The sequence below is a fragment of the Haliaeetus albicilla genome, chromosome 16 (assembly GCF_947461875.1).
Source record: "Haliaeetus albicilla chromosome 16, bHalAlb1.1, whole genome shotgun sequence".
Taxonomy (NCBI): domain Eukaryota; kingdom Metazoa; phylum Chordata; class Aves; order Accipitriformes; family Accipitridae; genus Haliaeetus; species Haliaeetus albicilla.
In genome coordinates, this window is record NC_091498.1 from 29,058,792 (window position 1) to 29,081,500 (window position 22,709).

The window sequence follows — 22,709 nt, forward strand, 5'->3', positions numbered from 1 at the left end:
CTCGGAAGGCTCGAGTCAGATCGCTGAAAAGAACAAAAGTTTTGGAGAGAAAGGGGACCGGCGTCCGAGGAGGCAATTTAGCGCAGAATTAGTTTCCAGTCCCGTCTGTAAGGAGGCTGCCGGGCGTGTGGGGGACACGGCTGGGCTCCTCTCTCGGGGTTTGCACCCCGGTGCCGAATCGCCAATAACGCGCGAAACTCCGGTCCCTGCTCCCGCCAGCGCCGGTACTCGCACCCCGAGCTTGTTCGGAGGGACACCTCTTCGCAGCCCGCACGGCTGAGACTGCATTCCCGTTATTCCGGGCTTTTGGGGGGGGGGGGTACCAAATTGCCGAAACCGGGTAAGGGCGATGCAGCGGGAAAAAGCCGCCGGCGGAGCCGCACCGGGGGCTCGGCAGCAGCTCTCTCCGCGGAGCCGGCCTTCGCGGAGCGGCGGCAGGGGTTACCGGCAGCCCCACCGAGCGGAGGCAGGACCTGGCCCTCGCCCCCGCCGCAAGGACGCGGCCGGCCGCTGGCGGGCGCCGGGAGGGAAGGGCCCCGCCGCGCCCCGGAAGCGGCGGGGAGGCGGCCATGGGCCGGGCGGTGAGCGTGGCCGCCTGCGCCCTCAACCAGTGGGCCCTGGATTTTGAGGGCAACCTGGAGAGGATCTTCAGGAGTGAGTGGGGCGGCGGTGCCGGCTTTGCTCCGCGGGCGCCCGGTTCCAGCTCTGCTGGCTGCTCCCCCCCCCCGCCCCAGGCCGTCGGGAAGCGTCTCCTCCCGCCGCGGGTTTCTGGTCGGGGCGGCAGCGGAGACCGGGCCTGTTCTATGCGGTCCCGTTCCCGGCGTCCGGGGGGCGTCCGGGCAGGGCAGGCCGGGCCGGGCCGGGCCTGAGCGTCCGGCTGGCGTTTAATCCGACCGTTCTTCCAGGTATCGACATCGCAAAGAGGCGAGGAGCCCGGTACCGGCTCGGTCCAGAGCTCGAAATCTGGTGAGAGCGCTTTGCGGGTTCTGGGCGGGGGACGTTCCCGGTGAATTCCCACAGAGCGGTCGGGAAGAACATCAGGCACGTAGTACCCTACTGCCCAAAGCATGCGGCTGTCAGTGGAAAGAAGAACATTGTAGTTGCAAGCAGAAAATTGGTTTTCTTGTCTTGGAACCGTGGCCGGTACCGGTAATTTGTGACCTGTTTCAGCGAGTCTCCCTTCGCAGAAACTGCAGTGCTTTGAATTCCGCCTAGGCCCAGGCTGCTGCTCTTGAAGGGAATATCCCAGCGGTGCCACCGAGTTTTAAATGCTGTCAGGAGGGATGATGTTGACTGCGCTGCTTCTGCATGTTGTGTATAAATTGCCCGTGTGGATGAGGTGTTCCTTGCCTGGAGTAGTTCTGGTCCCTCATCTCTGGTACTGACGTTGCCTGAATTTTTTATTTCTTATGTTTTTATACGCAGTGGTTACGGCTGCTCGGATCACTATTATGAGTCTGACACGCTCTTGCATTCGTTTCAAGTTCTGGCAAAGCTTTTGGAGTCTCCAGCAACTCAGGATATTATCTGTGATGTGGGAATGTAAGTTTTTTTGCTGTAAATAGGATAAAGGGGTAGGTCTTTAGGAATGGTTCTCCTCCTGTGTTTCTGGATAGCAAGGGCTCTGCGCCAAACTTTTAAACACATCTTAGGAACTGCGCTGCTTTCCCTTTTGCTTACCATGACTAGGACTGTGACATGCAAAACACTTTCTGAAAGATAGTCCTTTCAGAGATTTCTGGTGGTTGAGCCCTTCAAGAGAGAAATAGGATAATTACAGTTATTTATTGGGAACCTTAATGGCTGGGCCCTATTGCCATGGGTAAGACTTCGTATTATACATAATGCGAAAGGCTTCATAGATTTACTCTCTTTCAGGAATGTCAGGGCTCATGTAACTTGCTTTGACTGACAGGCATCTTTAAGCATCATACCCATATGTCAAAATCACTGAAACTGTTGCAAGTCACGTACTGGCAGTGAACAGGGCTAAATTATAACTGTAAAATTAACGTACGTACACCTACTTGTTTTAGTATTGATATGAATGTGTAAAGCTAGCTTTATTTTGAACTAGCTTGGTAGTATCACAGGCAGTCAGGTTTGATTAAATAAGGTAGCCAGGGGGATTCTTCTGGCCTGCTTGTGTTTCTCAGGCATGCCAGTGATCTGGCAGTTGTTGACATGTCTGAGACCGACAGAATGGTCAGTAACTCTGATTTTTGCAAACAACTACGTGAATTAAAACATTAGATGCTAAAACTTGATATATTGTTTTGTTTGATTCCCTTTAGTGATACAGTGTAGAAGTGTTGTCTTAAAAGTAGTTTTTGTCCAGTGAAGTAGATTCTGTAGCCGTTTTTTACTTCATTTAATGAGCTTAGCCACTGGTAACTTTGCTGCTTATTTTCACAGGCCTGTTCTGCACAGAAATGTTCGCTACAATTGTCGAGTGATCTTTCTAAATAAGTAAGTATTTTATAATAAGTAAGTTCTTTATGCATTTTGTGAGACAATACATTAATGTATCTTTTCAGAGACCTGTTTGGCCTTCAAGAAAGATTCTTCAGTGCTATGTAGAGCAATGGAGTTGTCTTCCTATCTGCCAAATTTTAGAGAGACAGCTAATGTTTTCCATTATCTCTTTTTCCTTTTTGAATTTGTAGAAACTAAATTTCCACTGCCTTCTGAAAGACTCCAGGAAAAAAACCTTAAGTCTGCAAACAGAAACTTAAAAAATTATTGTATGTAGTAGTTGTTTAATATACATCATAACAGAAGAAAAGAGTTGGTATTGATCAGTGGTTTTATTTAGTCTTGTTTGGCTGTACATCAGGTCTTAACTCGCCCTTTCTGTTTTATGTTTTAAGGAAAATTCTTCTGATCAGACCAAAAATATCACTGGCAAATGCAGGAAACTACAGGGAACTTAGATGGTTTACCCCGTGGAACAAAGCAAGGTGGGCCGGCTACTGTTAAAATTGTGTTTAAAAACACAGCTTGCTGTTTGCAGCCACAGCAGAAAGATTGAAATCTCTATAGAAATCCATCAATGCTGCTACAGGGTGAGCAGCAAGACAGAGTCAGCTAAGCTACCTATTTGAAGCTCAGTTAGAAAGCTTATTAAGTACAGTGAAACTCTGATTGCTGAGCTGGAAGGAAAAGTGTGGCTGAACAATCCTGCAACCAGTGTAGTAGTGTCATTTTCCTTGTGTCTACTTTCTAACTATATGCAGTTCAGGATTGGAAGAGCCTGTGTTTATCTGCTTGATTGCTGCATCCTGTTCAATATTAAACTGGAAAACAATGTGAAATGGATGCGCTCTGTCAGTATTTTAACAGCTGCAGAGGATGAAAGCTACGTACCTTATGATGATGCAAAAGACGCTTGATGCTCATCTCTGATGCCGTGCGCTCATCCAGTAATCAGAGAACGGTTCTAACTTGATGGTCTCAGTAAAGTATTTCTGAGAAGGCCCCTGAGCATCTGTCCCCTTAACCTCAATCAACTCCAGATGAGTTCTGCGTTACTCACGTAGTAACACTGCAAAAAGAGAAACTTTTATTTGGTATTTGGTTTGCATGGTGTCTTCTTTGTTAGGTCTAGTTTATAGCTAGGATGGAGCGTTGTTTAGCATGCATTTCTGAAGCAAAGTGGGATGTTGCTAATTTATAGTCTTAACGTTTCTGAATAATTTCACAGAAAGTACGAAGGTCCTTTTTTTTTTTTTTTTTAAACATAACACAGCCCTGTACAACTGAAGTGCAATTTCTTTAATCAATGTTAGATTGATTGTTAGAATCAATGTTAGAAGGTGACAGAATGTAGAGATTAGAATCAGTTTTTATGCTGTGATTTACATAATGATGTCCTCACAACCTATAAACCTGCTTTAGGCATGTGGAGGAGTATTTTCTACCCAGAATAATTCAGGAAGTGACTGGACAGGTAAGTTTGTAAAGGATTTTTTTCTTTTCTTTTTAACTTCAGCATCTTCCAGATTCAGTAATTTAAATGAATAGAATTTGTGGCATAAAACTGTAGTATGCCAAATTCTGCTGTCAGTCATGTTGCAAATTCATAGGTTTCAGTGATGGCTCTCAGTTAGATTAAATGAGAGCATAATTTAATCTTGTTCATATTAATATTTGGCAGCAAAACAAGTGCATTTTAAATTTGCCTCAGTTATTTATATATACAGGACCTTGAAGATTGTCTTATTTTGCACAGTTCTGGTACAGAGTTTATCTGTGCTTGAGACTAGAAATGAGTATATGTTTTGAGGTAAAAAAATAAAATTAAAAAAAATTAATCTTCTCGATTTAGAAGGGTCTAAAACTTAGGTTATTTCCCGCTAAAACATGAGTGTGATTCCTAGCAAAAGACAGTATCTGTTTTGTAGATTGTTTAATTCAAAAGCAGTTGTCCTGTCCTGAAGCAAAGCACTGGATCTTAATACTACTGAAATTTCAACACAAAATTTCAGTACAGAGATTTGCAGTTTAGAGCTTTTTTTTTTAGCTTGGTGTATAATGAAGGAAGCTGTAATGTGATTGATACTGTGTCACTCATTTCACAGAAGTGAGTATTCAATTTTATAGTTTTTTTAGATTTGTAGTAAACTTTTTGAATGGGATAGATTCTTCTGTTACATGTGGGTAAGGATGTTCTTGTTTTTTCTCAGGAAACTGTTCCTTTTGGGGATGCAGTGCTAGCAACCAAAGATACCTGCCTAGGGACAGAAATATGCGAAGAACTCTGGGCACCAAACAGGTAAAGGAGAAGAAATGAAAAGTAAACGAAAACATACTCTGGATCTACCTGAAATAAATGTTTGAAAAATTCTACTTATTATTCTTCCAGGTAGTATACCTTTCAGAAAGTGCCAGTAAAGTAAAATATAATTAGGAGCAATAAATACATCATGGGGAAGATTTCACTAGGCTAGATGCAGGGTGGCAAAAGAAATTTTAGGTACTTAAACTAAAAGAAAAGAGAAGAAGCGGAATGAAAAAGGTGACGTGAGGAAACAAATGACAAATAACTATAGTGCTCTCATTCCAGACATTGTTCAGCTTTTAGTTCAACCTGGTGTTGAAATGTCCTCTCTGGATCCATCTCTGTAATTTGATCTAGGGTCAAAGTGACAAAGTTATTTTGTATCAATTTGTATTATCAATCTTGTCTAGCAAATATAATTTGAGAGTACTAGTAGGCCTTTTTATTTATTTTATTCTTTTTATCTACTTTATTCTTTTTATCTTTGGCTTTGACCAAGTCCTCCAAAGCATTCCATTTAAGAGACAAATTTAGCTCTCTTATATTTGACAAGCTAGAGCATAGGCTTCTAGGCAACATCACTTCGAGATGTATCACTTATGTTTTTTTCTATTTAGCTGTTAGCTTAATCCTTCTGCGTTATTTTTTATCAAGCATCAGACAATGCATAAAGACAATGCAGAAGGAAACAACAAAAGGTCATTAAGGGAAAGCAAAGCCTAGTGCCCTTAAGTAATATTTCCTGTTGTTATTTTAGTTCCTGCTACAATTTAAAGTTCTTCCCAACCACAAAGAAGATCCCATTCATAAAGGTCTGATGTGGGGTGGGGGCGGAGATACAGCTGCATGAAAGCTGTTGTAGTTAACGCAAAATAAACAAAATGTTCCCGATGTTTTTCCAAATCTCCCAGTTAGACATTCACTTCCTTGTAACTGCAGAAGGTGTGGCACGTTACAGGCAAAGATGTGACTTTTTTTTTTTTAGTATTTCTTTCTTTTGACAGTGGAAAAATCAAAACCCAGTAAAAGTCTTTTCCTTCTTGTGGTTCTGCTTGCTTTTATGCTTTTGGGTTCACTGAGAGAGAAGGAAGATGGGACAACTGACCTTGCAAGAGTATCTCCATGTTACCTTTTCAGACCAAGACTGTCTTATTCTCTCTTTCTTTGGGACCCAAGCTTCCATAAAGTAGAAGGCATTTTATTTAGAACAGAATGAGCAAAAGCCCTTCTGCCCTCTGCGACCACTCCTGGTCTTTAGAAGAGTCAGGCCATGCAAGAAAACAGATGTTTTTGAGAGTCCTATCCTTGTTTGAGCTAAGACATGCAGAAAACTGACAATGACATAGATATTTTTATTTGTCAGTGGTTTTAAATGATACCTGCAGTATTCACAGCATAGTATTGCCAGCTGAATTTTTTTCTGCCTTCTGCTTTGACAGCCCTCATATTGAAATGGGACTTGATGGTGTGGAAATTTTCACTAACTCTTCAGGGAGTCACCATGTGCTGCGGAAGGCTCACACCCGGGTGGATTTGGTGAATTCTGCCACAGCAAAGGTATAAGCTTAAAAAAAAAAAAATTAACTTCTTGGTTATGAACCTCTTTTTTTTTTTTTTTGGTTTTCAAAACAGTGTCCTCTCCTTTGACAGGACATAGCATGAGCATGGGGGCCTTGACTGTCCTTGTTAGTTTCTTGTTTTCTTACCTGTAATTACCTTCCCTGATTGAATCAGCTATAGGGGAAGAGCTCTCTGGCTGGGGGACTGTACTACTTTGGCACACCCTGCTAAATGTCATGCTCTAATGTGAAGCACTGTAACTTGTTTCCAGCTCTGTGACCCCAAATGCCAGAGGCTGTTTGATTGCAGGTCAGCTCTGTCTGATCTGTGGAGCAGCAGACTAGAAGAGAGGCCATTTGGTATTTGTATGGGAATAGGGGAGATACAAACCTACCTGTGTGTGTGCAGGGGGAACTCCCTGACGAAACTTTGCATGGGGCCTCATAGTTCTGCACTGGCATGCCAACTATATCATCTAGCTTTCATGCACATTTATAAAGAAGAGTCAGAATACATTAAAACAGTTTGGTAACTCCCAGCTCTGGCGACTGATGCTCCAAAAATGTATTTGATGTCCTCGATCTTAATTCCGTTAGACATTGAAGAAAAAAAATATCGCACTCCTATAATGGATAGAAAATAGTTAATCAGGGTAACTGACTTTCAGTAATTGGAAGTATGAAATGCTGAATCCACTGCATAGAGAGTATAACCAGCTTGAAAGGGTGTTGTTGAATGCATGTTCTGCACAAAGGGCAAACAACCAGTGGCTGTGGTTGCTCCCTGTAGTTATCTGTGCCTAAACAGTCTCCCTCCATATGCATTGTGTACTGAATTGGCAGCTCGTTGCCAGCTTGTAATTTGGTCAGCAAATTCCTGGCACATACAAAAGCATCCAAAAGTCTCTTTCGTTTCCTTAAAATGACAGTTTCCCTGTTCACATGGCAACATTATGTTGGAGAGGAATACTGGTAACTATTGGGAAGGGGAAATAGAAATCAGTGTTTAAACTCAGACTTCGTGGATTTTTTTTCCCCTGCTGTCATCTTCTTAAAATATATTATATTCTTCTACTTTGAAAGTTCTGTTTATTTTAGAGAAGAGAAGACATTTAGTTATTAGACTGTAATCCCATCTAACAGTGATGGGGGGACAAAAACAAAGTAATGAATGTATATTACACTGTGAAAAATGTTTGATTTGTACAACTGCTTTGTCAACGTTCTTTGGTTATATTTAACAGTATCTGCTCTGTCCTCAGATATCCAAACACAGCTTCTGTCATCATCTTCCTGCTTTTCTCGATCTCTATTTGAACTTAGAATTTAAATTTAGAAGTGCAGCCCTCTCTATTTGAGCTAAGGGAATGACTCTTGCTAATAACTGAAGACTCCTGTCTTCCAACAGTGTGGAAGGGATAGAGCTCACTTGCTACATTTACTTATGTAATTACTTGTTTCTGTCATGTATATCACATGCAAAGTACTTTTTCAAATGACAGGAGAGAGTCCCGGCCATAAATCATTCACAATGTAAAGACAGAGGAAGATTGTAAGAAGGACAGGAACAGAGAAATAATTTTGTCTTTTAACATTCTGTCAGGTGCTGTATTCTGAAAAGCATTTTTTCGTCTGCATGTTTGTTTTCCTTCTAGAACGGTGGAATATATATTTTAGCTAACCAGAAAGGCTGTGATGGTGATCGTCTATATTATGATGGCTGTGCCATGATTTCGATGAATGGAGAAACAGTTGCACAAGGATCCCAGTTTTCACTCGATGATGTGGTAATGTATTCAACCTATAGCTGCTACTTACAGCTGAAATTAGCATGGCTACATTTATGCGCTATGCAGACGTTCCAGCTACTAGGTCCATGTCTCTAGACTAAAAAAGATGTATTTTTACTATGCTATTCAACTAGATCCAAAGTTTTTCCTAGTCAAACTGCCCAGACCTGATCTACAGTAGCTCTCCTGCTTTTGCGAGCGAGGAAGAGCTGTCACAGTGGAGGAACTTCATGAAAATGTTTGCATATGCAATCACCATGTTTAGGAGAGACCCTGTTAACTTATATTCCCTTGTCTAAGAAAAAAAGGGCAAAGTTTGCGGTGTTCTAATTATGACCCAGGTTGGTAGACAAAATGTTTAATAGGTTGAGCTTCACTTCAAAGAGCCCTTTCTCAGTAGATTTGTCATCAAAGCTGTATGTTTCCTCACATTATGTGTCAAATTAATCTCTTTCCCCAGTATGCTTCTTGCCTTTTCCTCTTGTCCTTTGCCCCAACTGATGGTGAACCTATTGTTCACCCATCTGACAAGCGCTATAAATTTGTTGCGGTTTATGAGCATCCTAGTGTACTCGGTGAAGTGAGTCAGTTGTGCTCGCTTTGTAATGGAAGTAATTCTACTGAGTCAGAAATGACTTGTGAAGTGAACATAAAAATCTGTGTTGAAAACAGTTGCATGCATTCTTCTTCCCCAACATTTTTTGTAGTCCAGGCCTATCAAACATTGTTTATCTGTTTGTGTAGAATTAATCTAACGTTGAAAGCCTTTCCATAGGAGGTGCTGGTTGCCACGCTGGACTTGGAGGACGTTCGAAGTTACAGAGCAGAGATTTCATCTCGTAACTTAGCGGTAATAATCTTTACGGAGGTGATGTTTGTAGACTCTGCCAAGTTTGAATGGTTATTGAATTTAAAAAGTAGTTGCATGTCTTGATTTTTGCAGTATTCTATAGATCTGATATTTTATAGGTATGTGCTGCATTAAAATGGATGTCTTCCCAATTCTTTTGTACTATTGCTTAGGCAAGTAAAGTGAATCCTTATCCCAGGGTAAAAGTGAATTTTGCTCTGTCATGTTCTGATGATGTAGCTGTACCTACTTGTATGCCAATCCAGTGGAGACATCATAGTCCTGAGGAGGAGATCAGGTAAGCACATAGTGAATCTGTTGCTTGAAAATTATTTTGATTAAAAAAACCCCAAAAAGCCAAACTCAAAAACTCAAACAAACAAACAAACAAACGAGATAAACATAAAATCTTATTTATATTTAAGTAAAGAAAGTATCTCACTGGAAGACCACAGTAAATATTTTGACTTGCTTAGGTCTTATTCCATAACCCTGTTGGAATAAGCACATTTTGTACTTTCAGCCTTGGTCCTGCATGTTGGCTTTGGGACTATTTAAGGCGCAGCAAACAGGTAAGAACAACTGTTTTTGCTCTTTGCCTTCGCATACACATCATCTCCTGTGCCGTAGGGACAGTACACATTGCTATCCTGTGCTGTCGTTAATGCAAAGTGATGTTAGTCCAAGGTACCAGGTTTGAGTTTTTCACTGGTAGCTCATTCAGACTTAAAACCTGTACGCAAAGTGTGACTTCAGTATGCTCTTCAGAACTTTTCCTCAGGGATCATGCTTTCTTTGAAAGCAACAGTCAAGCTTACCTAATAAAGGGGATTTCTTTTTCTTTGAAACGCTGTTTTTTCCAGTAAGGAAAATATTTCAGTGGCATAATGGAGATGTTTAAAATAAGCAGACTGACATGAACTAGTAATTCAGTTTAATAGTGAAATAGATACGAAAAATTTCATCCTTTTTATTAGTTCTTCAGTCTTACTAGAGGGTAAAGACATACTGGAAGTTTTTCTAGCCAAAGGGTTTACACTGACTACTTGTTTGATTATCCAGTCGATGAGAGTTAAGAGGGTTTGCTAGGTCTGGTTTGTTTGTTTGTTTTTCCTCAGTAGAATATAAGCAGACTTGAACAATGCATGTGTAATTTTTTTACAAGAGTATGTTTGTGAATGGTACAATATATATTTTTCTAATTTTGCTGTTTGGAACATCTTCCTTGCTCTATTTTCAAGGCAGGATTTCTCCTACCTCTTAGTGGTGGAATTGACAGCTCTGCTACAGCTTGCATAGTATACTCTATGTGTCACCAGGTTTGCCTGGCAGTCAAGAATGGAAGTAAGTAGATATGCATTAGTAGCCATGCTTACTAATGGTTATGGACAAGTTAATATTAGCTGGGTGCAATAGATGCAAGAGGTCATTAATGGTAGACTCTTGCCCAGTTGTTCTAGTGGAATCCTTTTGTATCTGTTCAGAAATTCCAGCAAAAATGTACGTCCAGATTTCAGGTTCTTTGAATTGGCTTAATAGTTTTCATTTTGGGTTTAAGAATTGGATGTGGAACTCAGACTAGTTTCTGTCTAGAGTATCGTTCAAAATATTGGCTGATGTAGTTTTGGGATTTCAGTTAATCATGAGAGTTTTCTCCTATTAAATTCTGCACTACAAAACATGGTTAGGCATGGTTCAAGCTCTGAAACTGGCTTTAAATAGACTATACGCATTTAGCTAAGCCTTTGTACATATTGGATCATATTTTCTATGAAGTTTCTTTAAGGTATAAAACAAAAGGATTTAATATTTCTGTGTTCAAAATTAGGAGCAATATCAGTAATTCTTTTATTTGATATATGAAAATATGTTTGGGGAGTTAGATGATGGAGTTGTCTTATTTGTGAGGGGCAGTGTAAATCTTAATTGGAATACAAGAAACATAAAAGTTACTTACATATCCTGGATAGCAGGAGTGCAACAATTTCCACTCTTGTTCTATTTCTTTTGCTTTGTCCTCAGATGCGGATGTGCTGGCTGATGCGCGCAAGATTGTGAATGATGAGACCTATGTCCCTGAGGATCCTCGAGAATTTTGCAAGCGTGTCTTTACCACTTGCTATATGGCTAGTGAGAACTCCTCCCAGGATACTTGCAACAGGGCTAAACTTCTGGCTGAGCAAATAGGCAGGTACAAGTTGAGAAGTGCTGGAAAAAAAAAATCACATTCTGGCAAAGACTTTCATGTAAAACTTTTAAACTCTTAAAATGGGAAAAAGTAGGAGAGGAATAGTAGGTGTGTTAAGCAGGAGTATTACAGACATTATTATATAAGTGTGTAAATGTTAGGCAAACGTAGAAGCATTTGGTGAAGGACATGGAAATTTGGAAACAGACTCTGGAAAGTGTTATTCTTTTCTAAGTGTCTTCATACCAGATCTGAGATGATAGCAGCCTTAAAACATCATTTGATGGGTGGGGTTTTTGCTTTTTTTTAATGCTATTTTATATAGTCAGATTGTGCTAGTTGAGTCACTTCTGCTTGAATTCTTCTCAGCTATCACATCAATCTGAACATAGATGCGGCTGTGAAAGCTATTGTGGGAATTTTCAGCATGGTGACAGGTCGAACTCCCTGTTTTTCTGTCTACGGAGGGAGCAGCAGAGAAAACCTGGCACTCCAGAATGTGCAGGTGTGTTTCATGTAGGCTGAATCAAGTCAGACCCTTTTTTTTTTTTTTTTTTGAAAGACTACAAAATGGTAAAGTAACAAGGGGCCCCTTCGTCTGCATTGCTGTGAAAACCTGAACTTGTTGTGGTGTGTCCCTGAAGATTCATGGGCTTCCAGTAAATGCTTGGCTGCAGCTGAAATCTACAATCCCACATAACTCAGGAGAAGACCAAGATAATTACTGCTTGTGTCTTTTAAAACCTGGTCAGGAGGAAATAGTACATGCCTGTATCTCATCAATAGCATTGGTCTAGTTGCTGTTTAGAAAAGCATCCCAAGAGAAAGTTGCCAGGTCAGGAGAATGAGCGGCAAAGTATTCTAATAGTTGAGTTTGAGTCCAGTATGATTGTGGCAGCTCAAGACTCAAAAATATTGCTGATGTATACTAGACTTTCCTCTGGTGAATGTTAGCAGCCTTTAAAAGGCTCTGCGTGAGATGTCAAGCTTACCCATTCCAATTTCTAGATGTCCTCAGTTTTAGAAGGTAGAAAGTTTTTTTACATCAGAAGGTGTTTAATGTTCAAAAGGCTTATAAAAAGCAGCTCAGATACACATTTCCAGTTATGTATTTTCATTGTGTCAGAACAGATTGTTGCTGTGCCTGGGTAGCGCTGGTGTATGTATCCTACAGAATCACAGAAAACATAGTTGCCTAGTTACTTCTAGTCCCTGGCTCCAGTTGTAGATTTTGTTGTCTTGATAGCTTTCTTTTTGGCCTACTCTTAAAAGCTTCCAACCTAACCAGCAACTCTGTTTTAATTCTGCCTAAATGTTGATTATCATGTTTGATAATTTTTGTTAGCTGAGGACTTGATCTTTCTTCCCCTGCTATTACTGGAGGAAGCCAGCTGTCTCCTCTGGAAGCCAACACTGAATCCTTTATCAGCTTTTTGGCAATGGGATAGGCTTTAGTCACAGGGGAGTGTGGCGATTTGCTTAACATCGCACACAATTGTGCCTAGAGCTGGAGGCTGAATCTCAGTTCTGTTCAGTATTATTACCGTCCTTGGAAAAAGTTGAGTTTCAGGATGGGGACTAAAGCAAAGAGAACTTTTTACAAATTTTATGTGAATAAATCCCTTTAGCCTAATACTCCACAAAAGGGCATGGTAGACAGATGGTTTATCTGCATACTTCATCCCTCATGGATCCTTATTAGTGCTTGTAGGAGGCAGAAAATGGCAACTACTCCCCATTCTGCAATTCAGAGTAGAATAAACTTGCTCAGTCATGTAAGTTTGTGCCAGTAGCGGATATTGAACCTGGCTTTCCTACGTGTGTTCGGCATCTTCTCCACAAGACCATCCTTCTTGCAGTTACGCTTACCCCTCTCGCATTTTGTTCTTTATGGGTTTGTTTTGGGAATTGATTAGTAAAAGTGATTGGGAAGATATTATTCTGCTCTGTAAATTTGCTTTATTTTTCATTTTGCTTTGCAGGCTAGAATAAGAATGGTCCTTGCCTACCTGTTTGCTCAGCTGACACTGTGGACTCGTGGGATGCCAGGGGGACTTCTCGTGCTAGGATCAGCCAATGTGGATGAAAGGTTGGTGAAAGTTAGAAATCTAAAACCAGGTGAATTGGGAACAGGTCACTTCATTTCCTTGCAACTCTACCAAATCCCAGTGTACCTCAGAAGAGGTAACAAGCTAAGAATACACCGATAGCAGTGAAATTAGTGAAAATAGTTGAATTGGCCTGAATGTAAAATTGTGTATTTTTCAGAAGTTTAGCCAAAGCATTGTCATAGTTTTCCAATAAAATGCTGTTCCTTCCTTAGCTGTTTTCAGTAGAGCTTGCCTGTGTAGTTGACAGGTTAACTTTCCAATCTGTTATTTGTTGTATTTTCAATTACTGTATTAGGAATTAAGTTGTGAACTTTGAGTTGAAAAATAGATTTTTAAAAATCTGGAGTACTGTTATTAGAGCTGACTATTTGAAGATTAAAGCAATCCCCATAAGATTGTAGGATTGATAACCTCTAAAGCTGTGAAAGTAGTGTGTGCTGATTCTATGGGGTTTGGGGGTTTATTTTTTTTAATTGGTCAGGACAGTATTTTAATTGTTTTGCATCAAATGTATCACCTTAGCATGGGCAGTTTTGTAATGCTTCCTAATTGTTTAAAATATTGTCTTTCTTCTCCTGGCAATTTCATGGCTTTAGAATGGCCCTGTTGTAGCTGGTTGTGTTTGGCCCTTACGTATAAATACATTTAACAATATGCAGTCTGTTTCTCCCTGTCTTTATACTACATATATGTGCTCTCTAGTATAAGCTATTACATATTATGCTAATGTTACATTATTATTTACTATTACTATATAAAATTTCCTCTCTTGCTCAGTCTCCGAGGTTACTTGACGAAGTATGATTGCTCAAGTGCTGATATCAATCCCATTGGTGGAATCAGCAAGACTGATCTGAAGAACTTCATACAATACTGCATTGAAAATTTTCAGCTCACGGCCCTCAGAAGGTGAGTAGTGAAGCAGCGATATCTGGTGACTGTATTTGTATGCAGCATATTGTGGACTTCACGGTTTGGTTTTCTCTACTAACAGAGCTAAGCTGCAGTAATATTGCAAATGCTAATAAAGCATTCTGCATATCCCTCTGTTTTTAAATGATTGTGTACGTTTACACAATGTGAACTGTTGGGTGCTGAAAATACCACCAGTCTTATAGGAGTTACTGTATGCAAGCATTTGTGTTGTTAATTCCACTGAAGGAACTGTTTGAACCAAATGCTTTATGTTTTTGGTATAAAGCATTGCTTTTTAAACGTGGAACAACTTGCAAGTACCACTTAGAGTTATCTAGTTCTTTAGCAGCTTATGCCCTGAAAATGTTTTGAATAAAGCATTTGATTTTTAACAAACCAGACTGTCTGTTAACTAGTACTCATGAGACTGGATAGAATTCATGTTTTTCTTTTTACCTTTTTCTTACAGTATCATGTCAGCTCCACCCACTGCGGAGTTAGAGCCCCTGGTGGATGGACAAGTGGCTCAAACTGATGAGGTAATGGGCAGTGACTTTAAAATACTCTGGTAAGCCTTATCCCAAAATTTGTTTGTTGTCCAATAACTTGCTGCTCTTGTATGTATCCATGCTTATTGACAAGCATGTTGTAAACAGTCTTAAAGCTGCTGACAAGGCACTACTATCCCGTACCAGCCTTATCTATGTTGACAACAGTTTCCGAAACAGCAAATTAACTTTTTTTGGAATGATTTTATATTTGGGGCACTTAGAAAGATGGCTGTTCTGAAATTCGGTTTGTTTTAAATTTTCTTAATATCAAAAGAGAGTTAGGGCCCTACTGCTATTAAAACGACTGGTGGCAAAGCCCTTCCTTTTCTTCCCCTGTCCTTCTCTTTGCTGTCCACTTGGATAAGAGAGGGCTGGTAAGCCTAACAACTACCTCTAAGGGCTGTTGGATATTTAACGGTAGGGTATTGTAAAACTCTTTATGATAAAGCAAAGGGTTGCTGAACTAGAATTAGAGGTTTTCTTCATTTGGCCTTACCTTACTGATACACACTACGTTTAAGCTCCCTAGAAAGGAAAATGAACAAATCTCAGGAAAGAAATGTTTTCACTGGCCAAATCAAATACATTCATGGAACAATTTAAAATCTCCCATTTCAGAGAGCTTCCATTTTTTTTTTCCCTCTGCTCATAATATTACTATCTCGTCGTCTTTTTGATCATTGGCAATTTCATTTTGGTGTTTCTTTGATTAAACTGGGTTATTGTAATTGCTCCATAAAACTATTAATTATAGTTTGCATAGTAAAGATTTTCAGTGACTTTCTGTGTGTGTGATTTCAGGCAGATATGGGGATGACATATGCAGAACTCTCAATCTATGGCAAATTAAGAAAAATTGCAAAGGCTGGACCGTACAGTATGTTCTGTAAGCTGATTAATATGTGGAAGGAAATTTGTACTCCAAGAGAGGTAATACACACAAAAAAATAAAAAAAATTCAAATCATGTAATATCTTTGCCAAAATAGAGTCTATCTGGAAAAAGGTCAAGTAGAGTTCCTTTTGACTGAAAGGGATAGTTTAATTATTCTGTGTTTAGAGTTCGTTCTACAACTGTAGCAGAATATGCTGGAAAAACTAGTATGCATCTCTTAAATTAATGGAGCTTGTTGTCTGTGTTGCAAACTGTTAGAACAGTGACTGGGTAATTTGAAAACAATTACTTCAGAACTATACCCTCAGGGGAAAATTATTCTCTGAAATACACATGGCTAACTACTCTTGAAGCCTTTGGTTATGTCTTCTAAGGCAGAAAATGGCTCTTGCTTTGAAAGGCTATCTACACTGAAGAGGTATCTGCTTTGCTGTTATGCAGTTCTTCTTTTCTTGGGCATGAAGGAAAAAGTGCAGATTATCACCCGAGTTGCAGAGGCTAGTGCTTACTGTTAGATTTCTTACAAGGCACTTCCTTATTGGTAAATGCTAGGTGCGGAGACCGAGGTGGTGTCTGAAAATGGTCTTAAATGCCTCTTATATGTAGGGTCATCCACAGTGATTCGTACTAGTTGTGGTAGGTAATTTATGTAAATGTTAATGAAAGAAAATGGATGTGTAAAGCTAGAACACATTCTTAGCTAAACTTTTAAATACTAAGAATCTTCATCCCATTAAAAGCTATATTCTTTGTACACCAGGTGGCATCAAAGGTTAAGCATTTCTTCAGGATGTATTCCATTAACAGACATAAAATGACCACCCTGACTCCTTCCTACCATGCTGAAAACTACAGTCCAGATGACAACCGATTTGACCTGAGGCCTTTCCTTTATAACACCACATGGTCCTGGCAATTTAGGTGTATAGATAAACAGGTAAATGCCCTCTACTTCTTGTATGGTTTTATATTTAAAGCCCTCGCAATGGGACAAGCCCAGTTCCAGTGAATCCCTAGCAAAAGACAACTAGCATTTAGGAAAATAGTTATTACAGAAATAACTGTGATTGTTCTTTTCTCATAACTGTGAGGGTAAGAATTCTCTGGTTTCAGTGTAGGCTGTTTTTTAAGTACAGCTTGTCATGTTGCGAGGAAAGCAAGAAGAAGAAAAAAGATGTATGAACTGAGGCCAGAAACTAATAGGTGTACCCATACTCATGAAGTCTTGTGCTAATGCGGAGAACAAGCTTATGTGTTTCGGTTTCAGTTCAGGACCCGTCTGAAGGGATCTGTTTAATCACGGGATTAAGACTTGACCTACATCTGTGTGGGAAGAGCCAGTAAGAGGTAGCAATTCATTGGGAATGCTTCTCCCACCTAGTTCTACAGCAATACCTTTTTCGAACCTTCAAGTCAGTTGACTCGCAAATACATGTTTGCTCTAATACAGCAACACTAATGGTACAGTGCTTAGTTTGAGCATGGTGAGGTGTGGAGGGGCTCAAGCAACTATGGGAACCGTGCTTAGCTTTTTGTAGTTTTTAGTCACACCTTCGATGTTATTTTAATGAATTTTTTTGAGGCAAAAAGTGCTGGGCTGAAGAATTTTAGCACCTCGAAGTTTTTTCTGCCAGAGATTTTACACCTCAGTTGCTTTTAAGAATATGTTTATATATGTAATAAAATATTAATTCCCTCATCTGTGAAATGCCAGACATGCTGTAATAGTGTTTTATTACCTTGAAGCCTAGGATAAAAGCTACCACGTGCAGTGCTTTTTTGTAGCTCTGTATGGTGGGTTTTTTTCCATCATTTTGGACTTTTTCCTACTGAATTCCAGGACAAAATTTCTTTTGGCCTCAGCGGGAGTTGGGTAAAATATTTTTGTAGGGTCTGGACCAAAATATAATTATTTTATGCTTACAGTAAATGTGATTAAGTTCTTTTAATGATACAGGATATTGTTACACTCTTTAACTAGATTTGTATGTAATAGCAGTTGTGCTGTGCAAGGGTACTAGCCATTGCAACTTACTCCTGAAAATTGGGAGTCAAGTCTGGGGAAGAATCTGTTATGTAGGCAGCAGTAACCTGAACTGATAAAAGTTCAGCAGTAACCTGAACTGATAACTCATTTTTACGCATAGCTTTTTGCAAGACTGAAAAATAATGGCTTGCAATAATGTGAGTCAAATCTGCCCTATTCAAGAAAGGGAATACTGTAAGAGTTTCTGCTTATTGTGCATATTCAGCACAATTGTAATTCCCAAGACAATCACTCTCTAGGACGATGTCTCACTGATAATTATGCTCCTGAGACTTCATCAGCACTTAAGTTTTTTCTGGCGTAGTAACAGGACTGTGAAAATAAGGCATAAACTCTAAATGACATAAAAAACACCTTTAGTTAGGTAATGCCAGGTTTTCCTGTAGAAGAGTCATGTTACAGCTTGATCTCACTGGTGAAGGGAAATGGTTTGAAGTGCTAATGATAGAGAAATCTGTTGGATTTGTGGAAAGTACTTTTCTACTTTGCATGTTTGTAGTGTAGTCAAGCCAATTTAGTAATCCACTGTTTGAGTGCGAAATTCCCTCTGTATTTGCTGCAGAAGGAACAGGGGTAAGAGGAAGTTGAGATCATAGCATTTGCTGTGAATTGCCGGATTTGCCCTTGGAGTCTTAATGTCATTCAGCTCTACCTAGCTGAAGGTTCCACCTGGCTGATGAAATTTCTAGTGGTTTAGAGCAACCCTAGGAACTCCAGTACCACTGCCTGTAGCTTCTGCCTTTGAGTTATGCCTGAGGTAAAGGATGTGTGCTCAGAGCACGCACTTTAACAATTTCTAGGTGCCAAAATGTTCGGTGGGGTTTTAATAGTTGGCATAATTTGAAGGAACTGTGACACAGCTCAGAAGAAAGCTGGCACATCTACCCCCAAGGATTACGTATCTGCAGCCTGTCTTCTGCTTTTTCCAGTGCTTACTGGTCATACCACAACATTAGCTGCGTTAGGTCAAAATGAAAGATTTATCAACCTTAGTATCTTTGTGCATCACTTTCATGACCCGTAGCAGATGTTGAAGCAAGAACATAAGAACAGGGAATTTATAATACGACCCTCCTTTTATATGCCCATAGATTTGGGGAATGTAGAACTGAATTTTCCAGAGTTAGAGATAACGTGCAGAACATCGTGTTTACTTTGTGCTTTTGGTCTATCCTCCATGAATTTGTAGAATTCTTTCTGAAACTATTTATATTGTTAGTCTTAACAACAGCTTAGCTTAATTAAGGTAATTCCTTTTTCTTAAGTTTTAAGATCAGTGAAGGTCAGTTTTATAAAATTGTGTATGTGTACATGAAAAGCATTTTCTATGTTCATTCTAATTATTCTAGGCTCTGTTACAGGCAGGGTTCCAGGTTATGGCCTGCTCTGATCTGACAGCTGTCAGTGAAAGGGGCAATCTTGCCTCCCTTCCTGTCTCTCCTGGCTTCTCGGATGGCTTTGGTGCTTGTCTCGCTCCTTGGTCAGCCAAATGAAGTCACCAAGCTGACAAAAAACTAGGAACTGATGGGAGCATGCAGCTGAGGGGAGGTTAAGGGAGTGGGTGGGAAGAAAGTTTGACCTTCTCTTTTGACTGCAACTGAACACCCTGTTCGGCTCAGTTGTCCCCTGCAGTGTATCCCACTGTCAGTTCCTGGTAAATCTGGGCTCTACACTGTTTTGTGATGGAAGCCTGAAAAGACAGGAGAGTTTAAACGCAAACTTATTTTTTACTATTGAATCAGTTTCCTTTTAACTTGCAGGTATCCAAGCTAGAAAAAAAGGAAGAAATTTCTGTAGTTGAAGATGTGGACTGATCTGCTGTCTTGTTTAACTGCGGTAATTAATTTGCTAAGCAGAATGTTCAAAACTGGAGTATACTGTGATGATGAGCAGAGATGACCCAAACAATTGTTGAGATGACCATTGTAAATGGTATTTGTAATCAGGTCCTTTTTTTTTTTTTTTTTTTTTTAATTGACTCAATTTTGTTCCCAATATACTTAAACCATAGTTTGGCTAAGGAATCATTTATTAAGAAGTTTCTTCAACTACTGGAGTTAATTGCCTTTAATTGCAAATATTTGGATAAGCCCATCAATCATAAATAAATGCAGGGTAGTCTTTTGTGAAAGTGAATACACATACAAATATTAAGTTTGGTTCTAGTAATTTGGATATGATTTTTGAGTAACATTCAGCTGAAAGTATAAAATTTTAACAGTTCTGGCATGTGCTATTGAGAGGAAAAACTCATTTTACTTTGCAATAAACTTGTAATTTTATAATGCTAATCGACTCGGTTCTTATTTTAAATGTTTTTATTTATCTAGCATTGGCTATGTAGACTGGTCCAGTGTTTTGAATGGCCACGTAAGGTCTAATTCAGCAGATATTGGAAGCATGTCTAACTTGAAGCAGATGGGTAGTCTCCTTGTTAGCTGGATCCAAATTAGAGTTCAGCTTCTTGTTTTTGCATCTACTTGCTGTGTAACTTGTGGCAATTAACTTTAAAATCTCTGACTTAATTTTCTCAGAGAGGAATAATACCTACTTCATCAGGATGTTCAGGGATTGTCTGATTGTTATTGCTCTCCAAGATCCTCAGCTGTATTTTAAGGATTTTGAATAAAGTTCTCATGGTGTCTTTTCCCTCCTGGCATTTTTGATGTGTAAGGGTAACTTGGCGTACCTGAAATAAAAAATGTTTTATGGTGCATGGTATCTTGAATAGAGAGGACACGAGTTTGGTACCCATGCCACTGTTGTCATTTCTATATGCTCTGCTGCTGCCTGTCCAGGAGCTGTGATCCGTTATCACTGACCATGCCATCAGTGAGTGGTTGGACTTGCCCACGTAATCCCTTTACTGTTGGAATCAAGCTCGCTGGGTGTAAAACATCTGGGAATGGAGTGAGTATTGCAGAATGAAGTATAAAGCCAGCTTCCTTTGAGCTCAATTAGTTTGTTACCCACCTTCCACCTACTGTTTGCAAAAAGTTATTTTAACTTCACTGATCTTTTAAATGTGTCCAGTGCTGTGGAACAATAAAAAAGGTACAAGGATAGGCTTGTTCCTTCACTTGAGTCCCTTTTCTGCTTGTTCATTTAATGTTTGGCCATTTCTATTGCTTTTTCTTAATTTGATTTGAAAGGTGCACTTTTAATAGGGGAAACAAGAAATGCATTTCTGAGATTCTGGGCAAACAATGCTATAACTGCAACAGCAGGGGAGCTTAGGCCAAGCTAGACTTTTGTTAAAATGATCGTAGATTGTGCTAATGGAAAATGTCTGCGAAAGGGCATGTTCTCCACCTTTGTTTTCCACAATCCACAAAGACAGAGTTGATTCACTTGGGGTTGAAGATGCTGCATTGTTCTTGGTGGGTTTATTATATAGTATTCGTTTAAATACATAGCTAACTTACCTTAGTGGATGTTGCTGGTACTAAGAATGTTTGTCTGACGTAAAACCCTAGCTGAGATTCGCCTTCCTTTACTATCAGTTGGGTCCTTCCACTTCCCCTTTCCAGCCAGAGGGAGTGGATGAATTTTGAACAGAAGTTCAGGAATCTGTTGTATATTTGAAGGCTTCTTAATTTTTTTTTTCTTCCCAAAGTTATTGATTCTCTTTCCTGACAATCACAGAAGAGGAAAAAAGGAAACATTTGCTTTCGTTCAAATAAAAAATAATAGCAAAAATAATACAAGTTGATGTGCGTTCCCTGTTACTGTGGTTACCCTGAAGATTTCAGACACTTAGCGAAAGGACACTTGTGTTTCTTAGCAATGGCAGTTATGGCATGTGTGCAAATTGCATTTTATTTCTTACCTGCTAGTGCTTAATACAGATTGTAGCAGCCCACCGCTGCTTTCCTTTTACTATCCTGAAATTTTCACTGTACCTGTTCCACCTGATGCCTCTAGTTCAACTGTTATCAACACTAACCCCCATTTTATCAGTGCTTTGCTGTCTGCTGGGAATGGGAACTAACATGTAACTGCTGCTGTTCACTTTTTACTAGCAATGACTATTATGGTAAGGGTGATGTCATGGAGTTTTCCTTTTTATCTTAAGCTCTCCAAAAAGGCTGGATCGTACCCTGACTTACACAGAAGTCAGTGTAAAACTGTGATTTTTTTGACCCATCAGTTCTGCAGCTGAAGGCAAAAACTACCCCGTCGCTAATTAAAGAGTAGAGGATGGACCTACTTTTACTGCTCAGGTTGGAATACCAAAAGGAGGGATTGATACACCTTCCTGTTTATCGTTAGGCTGCCATAGCTCCCAGTCTGTGGCAGAAAAGAGGGTGGAGTTGTCAAATTATGCTGACATCGACCCTTTTGAAATTGCAGCTTCATGAAATTGAAGGGTGAAAGTGTGTACGAAGGGGACCACGAAGTAAAGGGGGAGAGTAGCAAAAGTGAAGCATCTTCTAACAGTCAAAGTAGCATAAGCTAAGTCCACAGTTGCTTCTGGGGTGCCTAGGTGACTAAATACAAATTAAGTACTTTCTGCGACTAGAGGTGTAAATGATCATTTGAGTAACTGAATACAACCAGGAAGCAATGATTTCTGTCCTGGCTCTTATTTTCTGCCTAAGTCCTAAACCCAACCCCCACAGGGCCGCAGTGTTGTTCTGCAGCTCCCCCTGAGGCAGTGACTGGCTCAGAGGTATGCTCAGCCGAGGGTACCGAGTTTACAGCTGCCGTGAGGTAAAAAAGCCGCAACTCCGCGTGAGGGATATTTTTTTTTTAATCGTAAACGACGTCGGGGATCTGCTCTCGTCAGTTCAGGTGAAGAACCGACACTTTTTACCACAGACTTCCCGTCACGTCTTCCATCGACCCCCGACCGCCTAAAAAAAAAAATCCTAGTTCCTGAGGCGGCGGACGCTGCCGGGGCGGGAGACGGTGCCCTCTTTGCTGCCGGAGGCAGACAGCGGTCTGTCAGGGGACAGCGCCCTGACCGAAGCCCTTTCCCGGCGGCAAACCCGGCCGGGAGGGCTGGGGGGGGGGAGACGGGC

At 40.2% G+C, this 22,709-nt stretch overlaps 1 protein-coding gene and 1 long non-coding RNA gene across 3 annotated transcripts; one reads left to right on the forward strand and one right to left on the reverse strand.

Moving 5' to 3' along the window:
* Positions 1–498: 498 nt before the first annotated feature.
* On the forward strand, positions 499–20,335 carry NADSYN1 (NAD synthetase 1). Of its 2 annotated transcripts, XM_069804103.1 has the most exons (21): positions 500–654; positions 906–966; positions 1,426–1,542; positions 2,416–2,469; positions 2,871–2,960; positions 3,898–3,949; positions 4,686–4,774; positions 6,220–6,337; positions 7,995–8,126; positions 8,905–8,979; positions 9,153–9,277; positions 9,503–9,551; positions 10,221–10,323; positions 11,002–11,170; positions 11,537–11,672; positions 13,150–13,256; positions 14,056–14,187; positions 14,663–14,732; positions 15,546–15,674; positions 16,399–16,575; positions 19,446–20,335. In XM_069804103.1, exons 1-21 carry the CDS (start codon positions 570–572, stop codon positions 19,497–19,499), a joined length of 2,124 nt encoding a protein of 707 aa, XP_069660204.1. In that variant the 5' UTR covers positions 500–569; the 3' UTR covers positions 19,500–20,335. The 2 variants fall into 2 exon arrangements, 1 of the variants encoding a protein (XP_069660204.1); XR_011328212.1 differs by lacking the exon at positions 19,446–20,335 and having other exon boundaries at positions 499–654; positions 14,663–14,761; positions 16,399–16,539.
* On the reverse strand, positions 19,636–22,682 carry LOC138689335 (uncharacterized). Its single transcript, XR_011328213.1, has 2 exons — positions 22,509–22,682; positions 19,636–21,312 (listed from the first exon to the last, which is right to left on the reverse strand). It is a non-coding gene; the product is annotated as an uncharacterized lncRNA (long non-coding RNA).
* Positions 22,683–22,709: the final 27 nt, after the last annotated feature.